This window comes from Bacillus rossius, chromosome 5 (assembly GCF_032445375.1).
Source record: "Bacillus rossius redtenbacheri isolate Brsri chromosome 5, Brsri_v3, whole genome shotgun sequence".
Classification (NCBI taxonomy): Eukaryota; Metazoa; Arthropoda; class Insecta; order Phasmatodea; family Bacillidae; genus Bacillus; species Bacillus rossius.
Window position 1 is genome coordinate 45,354,439 of NC_086333.1, and position 21,494 is coordinate 45,375,932.

The 21,494-nt window shown below is 38.9% G+C and overlaps 1 protein-coding gene across 1 annotated transcript; it reads left to right on the forward strand.

Annotated features, from left to right (window-relative positions):
* Nucleotides 1-209: 209 nt before the first annotated feature.
* On the forward strand, nucleotides 210-21,235 carry LOC134532251 (putative ankyrin repeat protein PA3287). Its single transcript, XM_063368673.1, has 5 exons — nucleotides 210-252; nucleotides 5,210-5,300; nucleotides 11,275-11,334; nucleotides 13,813-14,148; nucleotides 20,960-21,235. The coding sequence occupies exons 2-5, from the start codon at nucleotides 5,232-5,234 to the stop codon at nucleotides 21,233-21,235; spliced, it is 741 nt and encodes a 246-aa protein (XP_063224743.1). The 5' UTR covers nucleotides 210-252; nucleotides 5,210-5,231.
* The last annotated feature ends 259 nt before the right edge of the window (nucleotides 21,236-21,494 follow it).

Genomic DNA, 21,494 nt, shown 5'->3' on the forward strand with positions numbered 1-21,494 from the left:
GTTAAAAACCATAACAAATTATAATTTAGTACTTTTTTTTTCTAATCTAGTACTTTTTTCTCGCCTAAGTTGGTACGAAATATTTTTTTTCCCTTGTGGACACCCTGGTCCTGCCCCGTCTCTGTTTGGTCGCCGTATCGCTGGCGCGCGTGACCTCGCCAGAGGTCACCTCCGACGTCGCGGAGACCATAATCCAGACGACTCCGCAGTCATCAACACAGCGGCCGCGGCGGCCACGGCAAGCGCAGGCAGGTAATGCGATGATTTAGCTTATGGCCACCGGACAGCCTAAAAAACTGTTCAACTAGTATGGAATGAGAAACACGAATTAATCAATAAATTCGCTAATCAAGAACGCATGTCACTTAATTTCGTAACTCTATCGTGTTAATTTTTGATGTGTAAACATCTTGGCTCTCGGTATGCGGCGCTTGGTGGGATTAATTATCGTGAGTGGGAACGGATGTCGCATGGAACGGAAATGTGTAACCACGGTGCTGCCATCTGTGGCGGATTGCGCAAATCAAAAGTTCACAAAGGTATAGCAATGCTTTATAGTATTAACTGTTTAGTGAATTTCAATAATATTCATTTTCTAAAATCAAGTCCAAAGCCGGGGTTTATTATTTTCCAAGTTTTTTTTTATTTTTTTTATTTTCGCTTTTATCGGAGCCGTTTCATATATAGTTTAACCTTTCGGTCTGCACATCAAATAATTCAATAGTTGACGTAGCTGCTCCGGCAATGAATCCTAGGTGCGGAATTTCGCGTCCCGAAATGTTGTTGAAAACACCATTTTCGCTTAATTTTGTGTCCAAGTTTCGTATTATAATAATGTACTTGCAACTGAAAACACAAGAATTTGTTCGTTACCAAGGTTAAATGTTTGTTACACATCATTGGCGAGTACTGAAATACTCGCTCAAATTATTTATTGAAATGGGTGTTACTAAATACCTCCTTTCCAAGGATTTCTTAAGGATTTTTTTAAAGTGCATTTTAATGAATGTAACCATTATTGTTGACCTTCAAAGAAGTAGTAACGAGTCGCTCACGTCGTTTCATTCACACTCGGTCTTTGAGGGGTGTGCGACTGTGTGACATATTTGAGTAAAAATTTAACGATAGTACCTAGGTTGCGTGAACAGCCAACTGATAACTACACCTTTTTATGTACATCTATAACTAACAAAAATGATAAACTTGACAGTGTATAAATTAAACATTCATAACTGCATACAAATTATTGCCATAAAAGTAGTTGATTTTATGCAGATTTCGAAGAAATACTATCTATTGTAGCCGTTACCATGATACGACTACCGGAAATTTTTTTTATATTCTTTTTAGTTTCATTGTCCATAGACCCAAAAACAATCGTCAACTGCAAAGTTATATATATATTTGAAAAACAGAAAAATCTCTTATAATATGGAAAATATCAAATCCGTTTTAAAGTATTATAACTCGTAGGAGTAAAACCTCCTACTTTTGTCCGAAACAATTTTTGATACGACCAACCATAACTGCAAGGGGTGGAAAATACAAGGGTTGGAAGACAAAAAAAATTCATAACTCCCTTAGTAAGGACACAATCAAATCCTTTCAAATCGTTTGAAATAATCGTCTGAAATAATTGTTGATATGATGTGTCATTACTGCAAGGGTTGAAAAAAAGGAGGTTTGTCTGTAAAGTCGGTTTACGGACGATAATTTTACGTGATAACGTCATAAGAAAACATTGATGAAAAATTGCATATTTTTTAATTTTCAAATATTATTTACAGTTTTTGCAAATTTAATTTAAATAATTTTTTTAGAATATAATCACGAATAATTTGTTCAAAAGCCCTCCTTAACCTGTTTGATATTATAGAAGATTTTCTCGCACGGTGGTTGGCCGGTTCTTGCACGCTCGGCTCAGGCGGAACGTGACAATTTTTCGTACATGCAGCTGGCGTTCATCGATTTATAAGACGTTATCACGTCAAAAACAAAGGTAGAATTTTCAAAAATTTATAATTTCCGAACAATGTACACGATAAAATTCGTTCTAATTTATTGTAAAACCTTGAATTATCATCAATAACTATTGTCTGAAATAATTTATATACGCTCTACAATGATTTTATAAAAATAGGTTTACTATCATAACCGTTATAATTTATTGTATAAACCCTTAACTTTGTCTAAAACTTTGGCTAAACCAATTTTTGATGAAATATCACCTAAAAACAGGAGTTGAAATTTAACAAATTTAAAACTTTTTTAAGTGTCAAAATCGTTCGATTTTATTTTAAACCATCTTAATATTATCTTAAAACTTGGTGCAAATCAAAATTTTATACGACCACGTTATTAGTGCAAGGAATGAAAAGTAGTGTTTGAAGGTTTAAACAAATTACCTTATTTGGCATATAATACGAAATTCGTTCCAAGTTATTCAATAGTGGATATATTGAGTTAAAAATAGTCGTAATATTTTCACTGCATGGAAAATAAGCAAATGTTTAGTTGAACATTTTGTAAAATTGGAGAACATAAATATGTTATGTACATTAAGTTCTTAAAATGTTCCAGAAGTTAATAATAGTTTCGAAAATAATTCCAGGAGAAATAGGTATTTCGAAATCTACCAACGCTTGTAGGCTGTGCTAAAATTGATTTTTTTTTTTAAATTTAGAACAGGGTGTTTCAGCGTTAAAAGGAATCTTTATTTTGAAACTGTAACATAAGTATGTCTAGCTGTTTGTTCGAGCATCACGCAAAGACTATTGGACCTAAATTGATGAAACCTTTTGTGTTTCAAAGCTTATAATTAGACTTAAAAACTGGTACACATTTTATCTTGCTAATATGACGAAAGCCGGAGATATAACAACAAAACTAATTTTTCCATAACTATGTGCAATCAATACAAGGTGAGCGTCCATTTCAAGTACATTCATATTAAAGAAGTGTCAGTTTTGAGTACATATGGTCCACAAGGACGAAAGTTGTATTTAAGAAAAGTCTTGATTTATAAATGATCAACTTACTCTCAACAGTAATATTTTTCAGTTTATTTTTTTCCTATTTCGTCTCGCTGCAATGATCCGTAAAGCATTTTTTTACATGCGAACGAAGTTGCGGGTAAAAGCTAGTGATGTATATTTTCATGGCAGCCTCGAAATTAAAGGATCCATCGGTAAAGACATAGATAATGGAGTCATACTTGCTGTTCGGGAACAGCATTCATGACAGTTGCTAGACTTCGTACTGTAAACTTTACGTAATGTATGCATGAGATGATGTACTCTTGATCTGTTAACTGATACGATACATTATATACAATGACGACTCCGCGGAGCATTTAGACGCATTGCAAATTTTCGCGCTTCTGTCATTGCTTGTAACTGTGCATGCGTACCTTAACAAGAATTGCTTGTTTTGGCATTCCCTGCCACCCATTTATTTATGACTGGCAATTTGCGTACATTTGTGTACTAATATTATATAAAGTGTGTGTGTTATAAGTAAACTAGAACACTACTGATCCAATTTCAAAATATATTTTTTTTACTGTAATAAAGCTACATTAGTATACATAATAAAAGCATTTACTTATTTTTAAAATACATTTTTCCGTAAGATGTATCAATACTTGTTTATTCTTGCATGTTTATTTGTATGTTTCGGTATCTCACGAAAACTACTGAACAGATTTTGGTTAAACATTTGTATAATAAGGACATTTGCTAACTTGCACAATTGTCTGAATACAATTACATATACCTCCTCCTAAGGATTTAAGGGGGGAGGGGTCAAAATGGTTTTATATTAATTAATCAAATATTTGCAAAACTAATCCAAGATAAGTAAAGATATTGGGTATAAATAATAAGCATACCAAAACTAACAACAAATTTTTACCTCTGAGGTGGTGGATTAGGAGTAATTTTTCTTTTTATAAAGGAAAAAAATTCATATCCGGATCTATTAGAGCGGAAGGCAAGATTTTGTAATTTGGAGTTAAAGAACTGCGATTTTCCATTTTTCAAAATTCGTCAGCTAAGGGGTTGAAATTTTGCCATTAATTTAGATATCAATTTTTTATTGTGCTCCGTTAAAAATATTTAGGTACACAGAAAAAATTCTCTATACTTTTATAAAAGATCCCTTTGGAAACCAGTTGCTAAAACAAAGTTTTTAATACTCAAGAAAGATATTGTGACTTTATATAACACCTGGCTATGGTTAATTTTGCATACATGAAATAAATTTTTCAAGAAAACACGAAATATTTATTACGAAAATTGGCGCATAATTTGATATCTTAATTGATGTTTCGTTCAAGCATAATTTTCTTAACCCATGGAAAAGAAAATCGAATATTCAATAATTTGGCTTTATTTTGTTGTATCATTTTTATTAATGTGCTCAGATAATACTGGAAAGCTATTGAGGGAACGGTTTGCGAATAAATTTAACTACTAAAGGTATTGGGATAACACAAATTATAAATGCCCGGATAAGAATCCAATCCCATCATTACTGCAAACACTATTTTATTGTGATACAGTTGTATTAATGTAAATGTACAAATTTAGACATCTGTAATTTTTCATTAATATTTTTGTTTCATTTACAAAAAATATATATATTACAGTGTGCCCGAGTGAATCAAATTGCTAAGCTAGAAATGAAAGTAATATTTTTGGCTGTGCACTCCGCAGATAATAAGTGATTTATATTAGTGACTTTGTTTTAACTAGAATATCTTTAACAATATAATTTTTACGAGATTAACAGTGAAATTTGGTGGGAGCACAATGGGCTTTAATTAGCAGATTCACTAGGAAACCAGTGGAAATCACCCGTCAGTTAGAATAAACTACTTTCGAAGTTCATAGCTTTTATTCGATATATTTCAACAGATTAGCAACCAAAATACCACTTTTTGGAGCAAATTACACTATCTAAAATTTAGAGTGTGTTATCTGGAGCCACTATGCCAACCTACTCTGGTGTCATTGACTTTAGGCCACGCGTCTGTATTACATACACACACATCAATTGCGCACGATTTGTCTCCCATGTATATGGACGGACTATGCTTTGTTTTCAATCAGTAGGTTCAAAATCACAGTGGTCAAATCTGGTGCACACGACCCATGTTCAATTTTTTTTTAAATTGTGAATCCGCTTTTATACATTTGTTTTTCTACAGTTCTGTTTCTGGAGTCAGCAAGATGAGTTCTCGCCACGCCATATGTGGTTGTCTCGGGCTGATCCTTGTCCTGGTGATCTTCGCCTGCCAGGTAAGTTCTGTCATCAAGTTCTGAATTATATATTCTGCCATAGAGTACAGCATAGAGTAGCAACGTTCTAATACTTTTTGGAGGGTCTGGGTAGCCTTACAATTAACACGCTGACGTCCTATTACAGTTTAAATTAATGGGGAATTTATGTTCGGATATTCGCTGTGTGTCTATTAGTTTTTTAATTTTTTTTACTTCAGCTGATTTTGGCTAGTATTTTCTGCCCTTTATGGAGGGTTTTTTTTAGTAAATTCAGTGGCTGTCAACCCCAGCAGTTATTTAGATTAACGTAAAAGACAACAGAGAGCACTTCTGAAGATGCACGTGTGTAGTTGCACGCATAATTTCACTCAACAGATTGTGTGCGAGAATAAACAAATATGTTTTAGGCACCACCGAGGTTTATAAATATGAATTAACTAGCTGCAGTGCCCGGCGTTGCCCGGGCTGAAAACAGGGTGAAGGGGACATTTTTCGAAATCAGATGTAGTTAGTAATTGTATTCTTAATTTGAATGTCAAGTGTGCAAAATAATTTATATCACTTTCAGATCCCGACAGACGTTGTTCTGCCAGTGTATAGTTATTTACCTGTATATATCTAAAAATTGTGGTCTGTATGTAATCTAGACTCTATAAAGCACTATAGAAAAAAGCTTAAAAATAAGAGATTACTAATATTGAAATGATTCCATTATCTAGCTAATTCTCAGCATGCATTGCAATGCCTCACTCAGTTTTGTTTTGTAATATGTTTAAAGTAGTTACACATATACAAATCATCCATATCTCTAAATATATATTTATCTCTTTTTACATCTATGTATATGTATCTTTCTATCGCTATTTATCCCTTTTTTAAATCTACGTATATACATATATAGCTCCCACTATCTCTATCTCTTCTATATATAAATCTCTATATACCTCAATACATATATATTTATCTAACCCATTTCATTCTCTTTACCTCACTTTATCTCAACTTATCTCTCTCTGTCTCTCTATCTCACTATATATATCACTATCTCTGTCTCTCTTTTATATTTAAATATACTGTGTCATGCATGCGCACTTATACAACAAAAACAGACGAAGTGCCGCTATATAACATGAAATACACATTTTTTGAAACGATCTCAAACTATTGCAAAATAGTTATACCGTCTCTGAAACCTTCACGGGCATGCGCATAACATCTCACCAAAATTTCATCGCAATCGGATGAATGGTATAGGAACGCATACGGCACAAACAACCGAAAATTAAAGACATCAAACGATGGTGCGTTTAAAATTCAAGGCAACTCTATCTACTGACGAAGTTAAGAACAAAACTGTTATTAGCGCCTTTATTTTGCTAGTCGCTGCGAGCTCCACTAAGTGGGCTGTCTCACCAAGGAGAAAAATATGAATTTTCCAGACCTTATAATATGTGCATGATCGTGTGGCAGATATAGAGAAATGACACTCACTCTTTTTATGTCTATGACCTATGATTTTTTCTGTTATAAAATTATATTATCACTTTTCCACTCCCTTAGGGATGGAATTTCATATTAATATATGGCCTATGTGTTAATCCATGTTATGAGCTCGCTTTAGGCCAAATTTCATACAGATCCGTTCAGCCGTTCTGGCGTGATTGAGTAACAAACATCCATCCATCCATCCATCCATACAAACTTTCACATTTATAATATTAGTGGGATAAACATTTCCATCATACATTACATATGTGTAACTCTAGCGGTTTTGCCAGCGCACGCCAGAATAGCTCGCAGATGGTAGATTTTTTCGACTTACTTGACACTTATCGTCATATTTTGGACAATTCACACAATTTCTTTATAAATTGTAGCCTATGTGTTATTCTGATGTATAAGCTATATTATTGTAAAGTTTCATTAAAATCAATTCAGTAGTTTCTACGTGAAAGAGTAACAAATATCCATCCATACTTACAAACATTCGCGTTTATAATATTAGTAGGGTATAATACACATTAACATAATATGCAATGACGTGCCATTAATTCCATCATTTAAAGCAAACGTTGTTTTGTTTACAGCTATTCAACTTCACAGTTTGTTTTTTATACTTGACATATTCATGATAGATTTATTTAAACTGAATGCAAGTGCAAATCATGATCCCAGAATGAGACGAAATTACAGAATCTACCCTTAAGACATTAACTTGTTTTCAAAAACTTTTCACCATTTTTACTTTCGCCATCTTGTTTTCTAAAACTTTCCGCTATTTTGAACTATGACGCAAAAAAGGACAATATTTCTGATGGGTTCCCCACCGATGTCTCTAAAAAAAGAAAAAAAAATCCTCATTTCACATCAGCTTCAGGAATCTTAAACATCTGGGATTCATTAATATAGAACATACATCTTATTGGGTTAAATGCCTTCCCTTGTCCAAGTTTTGGTATTTACGTCTCAATCAATTTGAACATAAGTTCTGATGGAAACTTGCCGGTGTTACTCTATGCAGTTAAACCAGAGTGGTTGCCAGTTTATACTTGGTGATTGCTTCTATGTCAGTTGTTTACACGTTCGATTTTGATAAATTTACTTAGTACATTCTTGAGGGACTTGTATTTGGCTCTCTTAAAAAAAAAAAAAAAAAACGGTCGAAAGAATATTCAGTTAATAAACGCTGCGGAAGTTTTAGGCCGGGGTTTATAAACTACGCAAGAAACTAAAGAACGCAAAAATCACAATACGCAGTAATTTTAGTCACGAATTTTTCAAATTCCCGTTTATAAACTTAACGAGAAGCAAAAACGCACCACAAGCATCAACAAACATTCCAATTCTTGCATTTTGGCTTGCGTTTCCATCTCCCATATCTGAAGTGAAGTGTTCCGAAAACTTTTTAAGTCCAGTACATTATGAGCATAGACGGCCAAGAAGTTGTTTTTATTATATGTATCACACTTTTACTTGTTAAACAAACGCACAGCAAAAATTAATAATACTTTTCAATCAAAATATTGACATTTTTATGTTGTTTCAATGTACACACAAAAAAGCCACGGGAGGAATTTATTTTCTTTTGTTTTACAAATAAATTGCTTTATAAATGACCGTGAATTTCTTGCGTTGGTTTCATGATGCGTCGTTGCGTTTCTTGCGTAGTTTATAAACCTGGCCTTAGCCGCAGTGGCAGAAACGCAAAATGTGACACCAGGCTACAAAGGCTTTGGATGTCCCGTCATCCCAAGCTTGTCAGTGCGTAGTTGATGTGGATTGAAAACATTTATTTTCTTTGACTTTCAATATTTTTTTTTCTGTATATACACGCGATTAAAGATTACAAGTTCTAATATCTGCACCTTAGAGCCAAACGTGTCCAAGTCAAAATTTAGTTTTTTATATTTTATTGCAGACTAGCTTATGCACCCGTGCTTTGCTACGGCAGTCGAAACGCAGAATACTCTCGCACTGGTCATTACACTTGCCCCTCCTCATGGGTACGCCACTGCCATCCGTGCCTTCAACGAAAAAAAAAAAGTACTGTAACAAATTTTGAAAATCAACTTATTAAAAAAAATAGCTATAACTAAGATAAACGGGAAGGAATACGTATAAACCATATACGCTATCTTTGATTCAAAAGTTTTAAAAGGCTTCAATACGTATTTATTTAACTAGTACTGTGTCAGTATGATAGCAAAGAAAGACTGTATCAAGATCCGAAAGTGAATAAGGCGTCAATAATGTAATATCCATTGCCAAGGAGATCATCGGTAAAACGTGGTCAAATAAAGCTAAAATATATATTAAATTAAAAAACACTAGGATTAATTTTTAAAAATTCCCCCCCGAAAAGATTAACGTATCAAATTTTACTGCTCTAGCCCTCACCTTCTCCGTGCTTGCGAACTACAGACAATGAAGACAGACCGACTCTCGCTGGTTTTTATATAAATTTTTTCTTAAAACTTTATTTTATATTGAGCCATAACATCGTAACTTACTAATCATTTATTTTCCTAAAGCATTTAGCGAGAGTTCTAAGAGACTAAGTCCAAAGGTTTATTTGAGTCAGAAAAATATAAGTCCAGTTACAATGATGTGTGCCTAATGTTGTTGGAATGATGTTACCCATTTGGAAGATTTTAACTAAAAGTTTTTTTCTCTCTATAGGCCACACGCATTTTACGGTTGATGGAAATCGCAGTACTAATAACAGTTTTATTTTACAAAAAAGTTCCTCAATATTAACTTAGACTCAGTTGGTTCACGTGTGGGTGTGTATGTATGTATGTATGTATGTATGTATGTATGTATGTATGTATGTATGTATGTATGTATGTATGTATGTATGTATATATAATACAATAATTAAGTAAATTGATATTTTAAGGAAACAAGTAATCTGCCTGGAAATATGAGGTTTTCGGGCATTCGCGGCGATTTTGTGAGTTGGCTAGACTCATTAATTTGTTGCAAGGAAGGCCCTAATTCCTTGCTAGAACGATTAACTAGAAGAGTAAAGGCCCTAAGTACAACTCTTTGTGGATTTAGGGTGTTTTCAGTATTTGTATGTTATATAGGGCCTTCTATTATCGAAAATGACCTCAAACTGGAGTTAGGACCAAAAATAATTTCAGTATAACTAATAACTCTACTGGATTTACGGCTTTATAATGTCATAAAAATGGGGAATATTTTTAGACCGAATCGGTAATACTACAAAAAAAAATTATAAATAAGTTAAGGCCTTTTAACTTATCAGGGCAGTGCAGTCACTTCAATAACTAAGACCATTTCATGAAATGTATATATATATATACAGCGCATACTTTTTGCGTAATGAGCTGTCAAAGTTACATTTTTAACGTTTTTGGGATTGTACAAATAAGGAGAGTTTAGTTTATTGCAGAACTGAAACTTTTTAGGTTTAACTTCAATGCCACTGGCTACTGCACGATAAAGTTTGCATTTATATCACAAAAACCCATTTCATGTGTCTTGACTGTCAAAATTGTAACAAATTTGAGAATTTAGAAATGCCAAGTAAAATTAGTTAATATTTTCTGAAAGAAATTCAAACCATTTCTTGTAGTAGCAAGTAGCAGTTGCAATTAAACCTAAAAAGTTTCAGTTATGCAATAAATTTAATTCTCCTTATTTGAATAACCCAAAAACGTTAAAAATGTCACTTTGGAAGCTAATTATGCAAACAGTATGCGCTGTATATATTTTTCATTTCGTGAAAGTGAAACAATTGAAAAAGTCTAAAAGTTTATCTGTACCTAATTACTGTAAATATTAAATCTTGACCTAAAATGGGAGGCACCCCCTTAACGCATTTACATTACCATAGTCCTAGCCGATATCTGCATGTGATTTTGTGTATCTATTTTCATCAACATGTGTCTGAACAACTTACATTACGGAAAAAGTAATAGACTTTTTGCGAGTCTTTAGATACATTCCATTTCTCACAAGTTGACATAGTTAAGTTTTAATACATATTAATGAGTATTAAAATGATAACCAACTAATTTGATTTAACATTTTTTTTTACTTTGTATAAATACGGTTGGTTAAAACGACTGACGAAAATGAGATAATTCATGGGAAAATACAATATTTCAGAATTATTGATTTTTTGTTACTAATGAAAAATGGAGAGATAATTTCAGGTAGTTTCGATTAATACAACTATTACAATTTATTAGCAAAACGTTTATTACATTAAGAGAAACATGTTGAGTGTTAAAAAGCTAATGCAATAAGAAGACCCTTTAAAAAGCTTTTTTTTAGTTGCACAAATAGAACATTTCTTTCTTGAAGCTTTACGTCTTATGTTAAAATAATGTTATTTTTAATTAAAACAATGTTACTTTTAGGTATCACAGAATCATAGTTTGTGCAAAATTACATCTCGATTTTAATGTAACTTATAATATTTTGTGTTTGTGTGATATAATACTGTTTTCAATTTTGTCAGGTGGATTCTGCGATACCATTTCAGAACAACTCGAATAACATCACTGCGATTAAAAAACTTGTAAGTACACTTCGACGATTTATAATCATCGTACCATGTCTTTTTTTCTAATCGATGGCGACATTTATTAATGTTGATATTATGCATGGAATGGGGAATGTGAAGGTGTAAGGGAAAAGTTACCTGACAGATATTTACTTCAATTTATTATAAAATAAGCATTATATTCTTATTGTTTAAACTAAATATTGCCTTACAGTTAGTGAAAACAATATTTAAGAGAGTAAAAATATTTGTAAACTGCAAAAACCAAAGTATGCTTGAATGTAAATATTAAAATACATATGCTTCCAATTTGTTATAAAAAAATTACATCACAAATTCGTTCAAGTTATTATAGATATCTTTAACTACATTACAATTATGCAAGCAAGTTATAGGCATACGCAAAGAACACCAGATGCAAGCAGAATATTTATGAGTTTTTTAATCATGTACTAATTTTAATTAATTGAAACAACTGTATGAAATCAAACTAATTTAAAAAATACGTTTATTATGTATGGACCATGACACGTATTTCTAGAAATATATCTAACTTTGACAGAAATACATTTAAATAATTAATTAAAAACAATGTTTATTCAATAAAAAAATATGAAACATTTGATTAGTTTTTTAACAAAATGTTAAAAGGGCGACACTTTTTAAACTTCTTTAATGATTCGTTTGTTTAATAAAAACCAAGATTATATAATGTATTTTGCAAAAAAAAAAAGTCTTTCTAAATATATGTTGGCTTTTAACCAAGTACTTTTGAAGTATTTTCAACAAAAAAGGGATGGTTTATGTTAATACTCCAGATCTCTTAGTTATAAAATTAACATGTGCTTGGAAATTGTCTCATACTCACTATAGCATGTGAACCAGCCGATTTGATACTCAATAAATGTTTTGTACTTTGTTTTGTAGACAGAAGACCGTAAAGTAACTTTGATTGTATTTCTTGACAAAGTATGGTGTGTTGGAATTTTCTAGATTTCATGTGGCTAACAAAGATCTTCTAAATAATGATTGGTTACAAAAATGAATAGGTTATGAGCAATTTACATTTCTTCACATAGGAAAGAAGGAAAAAAGGGGAAGTAATTTGTAAGGGATACTGCAGGGAACAATTGTTTATAATAAAGTAATAATTTGAAGGAAATTAAAGGCAGAAATCTTTCTTACAAAATATATTTCTGGACTTGGAACATTAGTTGGACTGCTGAGCCATTCCATTCATTTAATAAAAACCACAATCGGAATTAGTAACAAAATCATTTAGGATTCATTCATATAAGTCAGAAATAATGAAACAGAGACATGAACATTGTTTCATGGTTATTCTTCTTTCATTTAATGTTTTACTTTTATTTATAAATACAATATATAATGCTTTTAAGATAATTATTTTTAGTTTCTTTACCACATGCCACATACTGTATTTATTGGATTTTTAACAAAATAAAATGACATTAAAATTTTTATAAGATAGTTATGTTTAATATAAATGTATGTGTGCCAAAAAACAAATGGTCGTCAAAAACAGCGAGGTTGACCATCAATGATTTAGATTACACATTCCTGATCGATGGAATGGAAAGTGGTGGTTGTACAATATTAACCTGAAGGGTTTTTAAACACATATTAATTTATTAAGTATATGTATGCATTTTTTTTGCTTAAATGACAGATATCAGTGTGTAAATATTTTCTACAACTAAACTTAAACTTATTGAGCTGATTCGATATTTAAGATTTAACAGTGAAAATTAAACCACGAAATTCTTTTATTGAATATGGCACGACGAATGTTGCCATCTCTACACTTCATTTTTAATCAACGATTGCATTTTTTTTTAAGTTGTAATTATTTCTATTTATGACTCTAAATTGTTACACAAAGCATTAAAGCGTATTATAAAGTAAAGTTTTGGCACACCAATACATTTTGTATGTTCCTAATGTTCCTGATGTTTACTAAAGTGACTATTTACGAGTTCATGTTTTTACATTCAGTCCACCATCTTTGTTTCACTTTTTCGTTCCTCGAATTCCGTTAAATTTTCACGAAGAGCTAAGACTTTCACACAAAAAAAACTGACTGATGGGTATGTGGCAGAGGGGGAGAGAAAGGGGCAATAGTGATAATTTATCCTGATTTTTCTCACTCTTTATGTGGGGCAGAACCAACATGCTTACCCTACTAGGAGTCGTGCAGTCATGTACCAGTTTCCACGGTCGCAAGCCCTGTCCCAGAACCAACATGCTAACCCCTACTAGGAGTCGTGCGGTCGTGTGTCAGTTCCAACGGCCGCAAGCCCTGTCCCAGAACCAACATGCTCCCCCTACTAGGAGTCGTGCGGTCATGTACCAGTTCCCACGGCCGCAAGCCCTGTCCCAGAACCAACAAGCTCCCCCTACTAGGAGTCGTGCGGTCAGAAGTAACATGTAGTCTGCGCCAGACGGAAAGGTCAGAGAGGGGCGGGGCCGCAGGTGGAGAGGTACAACGCGGACAGGAGCTGGGCGACCCTGAGGGCCGGCCTCACGCCGCTGCTCGCCGCCGGGAGCCCGGCGCGCCGGCAGCTGCTGCGCGTGCCGGACGACGAGCCGTGGCCGCTGAAGAAGCTCAGCTTCGTGCCGGGCCACCTGGAGCTGCTGACGCTGCTGCTGGACGCCGGGCTGGATGCGGACCTGCCCGCCGGGACGCACGGCTCAACAGCGCTGCACTGGGCGGCGCTGGGCGGCGTGGCCGAGGTGGCCGAGCTGCTGCTGGCGCGCGGCGCCGCGCCGGATCGCCGCACCTCGGGCGGCGTCACGCCGCTCTTGCTGGTGAGCTCGCACGTGCGCATCTTCCTCCGGTGCAGTGGCGTAGCCAGGATTTGTGTATGGGGGGTGTTAAGAAGCATGCCCCCCACCCCCCCCCCCCCCCGTATAAAGCGGTGGGTCCAGGGGCCCTTCCCCGGGAAAATTTGGATTTAAAGGTGTAAAATAGTGCTACTTTAGCAGTTTTCGATACTTAAATTTAAATATTTTAACGGTTAAAATTTTATTAATTTTAATATGAAATTTGTTTGAGTGATGAATAAGAAATTAATTAAAGATTTGGTGCTAAGGGGGGGGGGGGGTTTAACCCCTAAACCCCCCCCCCCCTGGCTAGGCCCCTGCCTCCCGACACCGACACTGCACTCTCCAGCATGGCTTCCGGTAGGAGCGATTTCGTAAATGGAACAGAAGTCTTATGGAACGGAAATGTACAATGGCCATGGCGGATGGCGCGTGCCAAAACTCACAAAGCCAATGGAAAACTTTATAGTTATAACTGTTTAATGAATTTTTGTAAGGAGGCGTTATTTTAATAAAATTCCTTTTTGAAATCCAGTTTCAAATATGGGAGTTGTTTTATGACATAGTTTAAAACTTCGCCCTTCAATTAGAATGATTCTGAAAGCAAACATAGCAGCTCGAGAAACATGTTACAAGGCGGATTTCAAAACTAAGTGCGATTCGCAACCGCCCATGACAGTTCACACAGACAAACAGAAACGTCACTTTTTTAACTGTTTAAACGAATTATGACAAGATGGACAGTATTTTAATAAAATTTCATGTCGAAAATCATTTCCAAAGCTGAGGTTTAGTATTTTTTTTCCAAGTCTTTTTTCGCTTATATCGGAGCTGTTACATTTCATAGTTTAAAATTTGGTATTCTAATCAAATGTTTTAATAATCGACGCTCTGGCAGAGCATTATAGAGGTGAGTCCAGAAACTACAAGTGTTTGGCGTCTATAAATGTACTCGGAAACACCATTTTATTATATTTATCACGCTCAGCTTTATTTTAAAGAAACCTACTTTAAAATTGGTGACCAAATTTGGTATTATAAGTTTATTTGCACCATGAGAACACATGAATTTGCTCATTACAGAGGTTAGATGTTACACATCTCTAGCGAGTTCGCAAGCCATGCGCACATTTTTAAAAATAATTTTTAGTAGTTTCAAGTTCAAGCATATATAGTGTTGTATTTTTATTTTAGGGTTTATTTTTATTATATATGCAAATTCTGCGCATGTTATGATCTTAAAGTGTATATATATAGTTAAATTAACATTTCATAACTGTAGTCGCGAGGCTACTGATTATTCTGGAGGGGCAGGTAGGCTATGCTTGAATAAACGATATGTCTACTGTTGCACACTATTTATTTGTGCCATAGAGTGTGCTAGCAAATTTACATCTGTGTACAGTGCACAACAGCCTACTAGTGCTAAGAGACAGACTGGAACTGTCTCTTCTTTCCTCCTCGCCAGCCTGCTAGCCCGCACAGAGGAGGGGTGATAATCCCCTTGGCATCCGGGCTAACAGGACTCCTGGAGGGTGCGCTGCATTCTGGCCCAGGGGTGCACAAACACCGACGGGATAGCCGGTGCTGATAGCCGCATAGTTGGCGTAGCGCGGTAGATTTCTTCGCGATGTACCGCCACAGTACCCCCCTGCCAGTGACTTGCGCACAAGTTACGAGAAACCACCTTGGAGGCGGTTAGGAAAGCGGACTAGGCGGTCAGATCGACGTGTTGCAGTTTGGGGAGGCACGTTGTTGACATCCAGATGATTCGTTGGAGCGGCCATCCTAGCAGCAGGACGTGGTATGTCGTGGTCCTCTGGAACGATGTCACGGATGGTGTATGCAGGTTTGAGGCGATCGATGGAAACAGTAGCCTGCCTACCATGCCTTTGGATAGTCGCAGTTTTTCCTGAGCGACTAACAAGGAAAGGCCCCTCATAAGGAGGTTGCAAGCACCCTTTTGGACCATCGTGCCGAACAAAGACCTCAGTAGATGTGGCAAGATCCTTGAAAACAAATGTTCTCGTCTTATCGTGTCTTGTGCCACCAACTGGTCGGAGTTCACGAATGTGCTGCCGAAGCTCTTGGATAAGGCCCGGGGCTTCCAGTTATCCTGCATCAGGATGGGCGACAAGAAACTCGCCGGGTAGGCGTAGTGGTTGGCCATATACCAAATCTGCTGCAGAAGCACGGAGATCCTCGTGTCATGCTGCTCTGATGCCTAAGAGTATGGTGGGTAATTGTCCACCCAGTGCTCTGTCATATGGCAATGTATGGCAGCCTTAAACAGTCTGTGCATTCGCTCCACCATACCATTGGAAGCAGGATGAAATGCAGTGGTCCGAAAGCGAGTCATTCCCGTCAGGTTACTGAGTTCCCTGAAAAGGCAGGACTCGAACTGGCGCCCTTGGTCGGTAGTGATTTGTAGGGGAGTTCCAAAGCGTACAACCCAGTTGGCATAAAATGTTCGAGCTATGGTGTTAGCCTCAATGTTCTCCATTGGAACTACCTCTGGCCAGCGGGTGAAGCGGTCTATGATGGTCACACAATAACGGTAGCCTTGTGAGACAGGCAAGGGTCCCACAATGTCGATGTGGACATGGTCAAAGCGGGAGGATGGTGGAATGAAGGAGCCAACAGGGGAAGAAACATGGCGAGAAGTTTTGGAGTGCTGGCAGCGTAGACAGGCACGTGCCTATCTTGGACAGTCTGATTTGACAGAGGGCCATACAAATCTTTGGGTGACCAACCGTACAGAAGTATTAATGCCTGGGTGAGCCAGCTGGTGTATCAAGTTGAATGCATCCTGGCGAAATGGGGCTGTGACGAAGGGTCGTGCTGTTGGTGTGGAGAGATCGCAGTAGATCTCTATTGGGGAATCTGGCAAGCATATCTTCTACAGCTGCAGGCCAGAATCTAGTTGTAGAAACCTTCGTAGCTCTTCATCCTCAGCCTGTGAGCCCGCAAGGGCTTGGTAATCGAGGGTTGCAGCGACAGCATCCACTCTAGACAAGGCATCTGCCATGATGTTATGGGACCCCGTGATATGCCTAATGTCTGTGGTGAACTGGCTAATAAAATCAAGATGTTGGGATCTCCGAGGTGAGCACTTATCGGGGTTTTGCTGGAAGGCATAAACGAGAGGCTTGTGGTCGGTATAAAATGTCTGCCTTCGACCATATGGCAAAATTGATGGATCCCTAAATAAATGGCTAGTAGCTCCCAATCATAGGCACCATATTTTTGCTGAGCAGGGTTGAATTTCTTGGAGAAGAATGCTAATGGCTGCCAGGATCCCTGCACAAGCTGTTGGAGAACTGCTCCCATTGCAAAATCTGAAGCATCTGCCATTATTGCTAAGGGTGCGGATGAACTTGAATGTGCGAGCAGGGTGGCTTCAGCAAGGCTAGTTTTGCACTTCTCAAAGGCAATGTCACTGTCAGGTGTCCATGTTAACAGGGCTTTGCCTTTCACATCACCCTTTAGAAGTTCATGAAGGGGAGCCTGCAACTGGGCAGCCTTGGGAATGAAGCGCTGGTAGAAGTTTAGCATTCCTGTAAACTGGCATAGCTGCTTCGCCGTAACTGGCATTTTGTATTGGAGTATAGCATCAGCCTTCTCTGGAATGGGTGTGGTCCTGTCTGCTGAGATATTATGTCCTAAGAATGTCACTTGTGGTTTGCCAAATATGTACTTGGATGGGTTAATAAGTAGCCCATACTGAGCAAGGCGTCGGAAGAACTCCTCGAGGTGCTGTCTATGTTCTACCTCATTTATGGAAGCTACCAAGATATCAAGGTAAGAGACACAAAATTCAAGTCCTCCGAGAACTTCGTCTATGAACCTCTGAAAAGTCTGAGCAGCATTACGAAGGCCGAAAGACATGAATGGGAATTCATAAAGTCCAAAGGGAGTTGTAATGGCAGTTTTTGGAATATCAGCTGGTGCAACTGGGATTTGGCTGTAGTCCCTCACAAGGTCAATAGTTGAGAAGATTGCTTTTCTACAAAGAGTGTGAAAGAAGTCTTGTATGTGGGGAATTGGATATCTGTCTGGAATTGTGCTTGCATTGAGCAACCGATAGTCCCCACATGGCCTCCATTCCTCCCCTTTTTTGGATACCATGTGCAGAGGTGAAGACCAGGAGCTGCCAGACGGGCGAGCAGTGCCAAGTTTGAGCATTGATTCAAACTCCCTCTTTGCAATTGTGAGTTTGTCCGGTGCTAAACGACGTGGTTTGCTGAACACAGGATGCCCAGCTGTAGTGCGGATATGGTGTACTGCAGAATGTTGGACAAGATGTGGTGTACCAGATGGGCGGGTAAGACATACATACCTTTGGAGGAGTTCGAGGTAGTGAGATGATTGAGGCAGAGTCCTGACACTACTGATGTCACTTGTAGCCCTGTGGCTGACAGAGTCAAAAGATGTGGTACTTTCTACTAGGCACTGATTCCGAATGTCTACCAACAGGTCATAATGGTGGAGGAAATCAGCACCAATGATCGGTTTGGTAACATCGGCCACCACAAAACGCCAGACAAAATCACGCCTCTGTCCTAAGTTTAAAGTTAGGGTGAGAAAGCCATAAATCGAAATATTTGAGCGATTGGCTGCGAAAAAAACATAATTAGACTTGGACCGCCTTCCAGGCAGTCTAGCACAAGGAAACACACAAATGTCAGCACCCGTGTCAACCAAAAACTGTACTTTTGTGCCCTTGTCCGAGATGAAGAGGCGGGTGCTTGAAGTCGGAGTTGGATCACTGGCCACCATCAGCGAGTCCCCTGCATGTTTCCCGAGCTGTATTCGCTGGGCTGAACACACTTTCGCGCCCCATCTCCAAAGCAACGATGGTACCAGCAGATCCCCTGGAAACTCCTGCTGCGGGAGCATTGCCGGCGTGATGTAGATGGGGAGCGGTCGCGGCGACTGTCGTGCTGGCCAAGACGAGTCTGGGATGCTACAGCTGCGATCTCCCGTCGCAGTGTTGTGGCCATCTCACCTATTTTGGCAGTCATCAGGATTGACATTTTCTCGAACATGGATTCTAATAAGGCTACTTTTGCCATCTGTGGTCTCGAATTTGTATCCGCGATGGCGTCTGCAAGCTCGGCTAACGAGTATAATGAAGAATTTGTCTGTGTTGCCAAGATCGCTTGCGTTGGTGGTGGTAACCGACCCAGCAACAATGACTTCAGAAGGTCATCTGGAACGACTGTTCCTGCCAAACTGCTGAGGTGCCGTAGAGACTGCGAAGGCCTTCGGTCACCGACTTCCTCGTGTTCCAGTAGTTGTTTCGTCTTCCATTCCTGTGAAGCACTTAACCTCTTTATAAGTTCTGATTTGAGTCGGCCATACTTGTCCTCAGTCGGGGAATGGACAAGTATATCGCGCACTTCGATCCCGTATTTACAGTCCAAATGACCTGCCACATAGTTGAACTTGGTTTCGTCGGATTTTAACCCTGGTAAGGCAAACTGGTTATCCACTTGAACGAACCACATTTCCGGGTCTGGAGCCCATAAGGGTGGAATGCATACTGCAACACGCTCGATGAAGACGGTTGATGATGTGGGTTCAGCCATAACTGTGAAAGTGTTATAGAGTAATAATGACACACTAAAAAAATGAGGTGCGATTATGTGCTGGAGCACGATGCAACTGCCTGGACTTTGTCGCCGAACATCAACTTGACTCCTACTTGCATGTCACAACGAGTCTCGGAAGTCCAAAGTATGTGCTGGAAGTGTCACAGAACTCGTTCATTTCCTCTACTTCCGCAGCAGCGCGGATGACGTACGACGAGGACAACTTGCGGTGCGGGTGATGTACGACGCAGATGACACGCAACGCGGATGACATGCAACGTGGATGACGTACGGCACGAGCGATTTGCCTTGTGGGCGATGTGAGATGCGCGAAACGTGCGGTGCGACAGGTTGCTTATTTTACGCAAAACATTAATATCGCATGACACTTATTTCGGAACGCATACTAGCCTTGCCCCGATCACGTCGGGGTCACCACTGTAGCCACGAGGCTACTGATTATTCGGGAGGGGCAGGTAGGCTATGCTAGAATAAACGATATGTCTACTGTTACACACTATTTATTTGCGCCGTAGAGAGCGCTAGCAAATTTACATCTGTGTACAGTGCACAACAGCCTACTCGTGCTAAGAGACCGACTGGAACTGTCTCTTCTTTCCTCCTCGCCAGCCTGCTAGCCCGCACGGAGGAGGGGTGATAATCCCCTTGGCATCCGGGCTAACGGGACTCCTGGAGGGTGCGCTGCATTCTGGCCCAGGGGTGTACAAACACCGACGGGACAGCCGGTGCTGTTAACCGCATGGTTGGCGTAGCGCAGTAGATGTCTTCGCGATGTACCGCCACAATAACCTTAAAATGCAATCCTATTGGTTTCCATTTGTTATATCTCCATGCATTGTGGAAGCAGCAGACGCGATAGCGAAATGTTCCGGATATCCGTCTCTTTTTCCATCGTGCCATTGTAGAACGGGGACAAGGAAAAGTATCGTAACCTCAAAGTAACGGTACTGTACGAGTAAAATATCGATACTACTCGTGAGTGAACTGTAGTAGAGTGGTTGTAACACCGCCTTCCAACCAAGGCGACCGAGGTTCGGGTTTCCGGGAGAGGTCGAACCCCGGATTTCCGAAAGTGGGGGAACGTGGCGTGGTCTGTGGGTTTTCTCGGGGTTCTCCCATTTCCCCTAGGAACGACAGGTAACGGGCGGGGAACGAGTGCTGTTACGGTGCTGTCCGTGCAGGCGGCGCGCAATGGCCACACGGCGCTGGCGGAGCGGCTGCTGCGGGGCGGCGCCGACGCCACTGTGGCGGCGCACGACGGCTGGACGGCGCTGCACTGCGCCGCGGCGCGCGGGGACGCCGGGCTGGCGCGCGCGCTGGTCGCCGCCGGCGCGAATCCCGACGCGCAGGCGCGCAGTCGCTGGGGCAGCGTCACGCCGCTCGACGTGGCCAGGGCCCTGGGCCAGCGGCAGGTCGAGGACTACCTGCGGGAGCTGGAGCAAGCCGACAACCCCTGAGGCCTCCACTCTAGTTGGCGGTTGCACTTTTTTTTGTAGCACCGTGTTTAAAATCTGGAGCATGATTTATAATTTAATGCACTATCTAATACTGACTAGCTGCTACCAGGGCCGTAGAGAGAGAGAGAGAGAGAGAGAGAGAGAGAGAGAGAGAGAGAGTTTTCGGGGGGAAAGGATTTTTTTTTGGGGGAGGGGGGGAAATAAATTCTCGGAGTCCGTTCCACCAGTTGGCATTTGGTGGGCCGGGGGGGGGGGAAGT

Coding starts and splice junctions, on each gene's coding strand:
- LOC134532251 (XM_063368673.1), top strand. CDS start 5,232: ATGAGTTCTCGCCACGCCATATGTGGTTGTCTCGGGCTGATCCTTGTC. Junction 5,301..11,274: donor TGGTGATCTTCGCCTGCCAG/GTAAGTTCTGTC, acceptor CAATTTTGTCAG/GTGGATTCTGCGATACCATT. Junction 14,149..20,959: donor GCGTCACGCCGCTCTTGCTG/GTGAGCTCGCAC, acceptor CTGTCCGTGCAG/GCGGCGCGCAATGGCCACAC.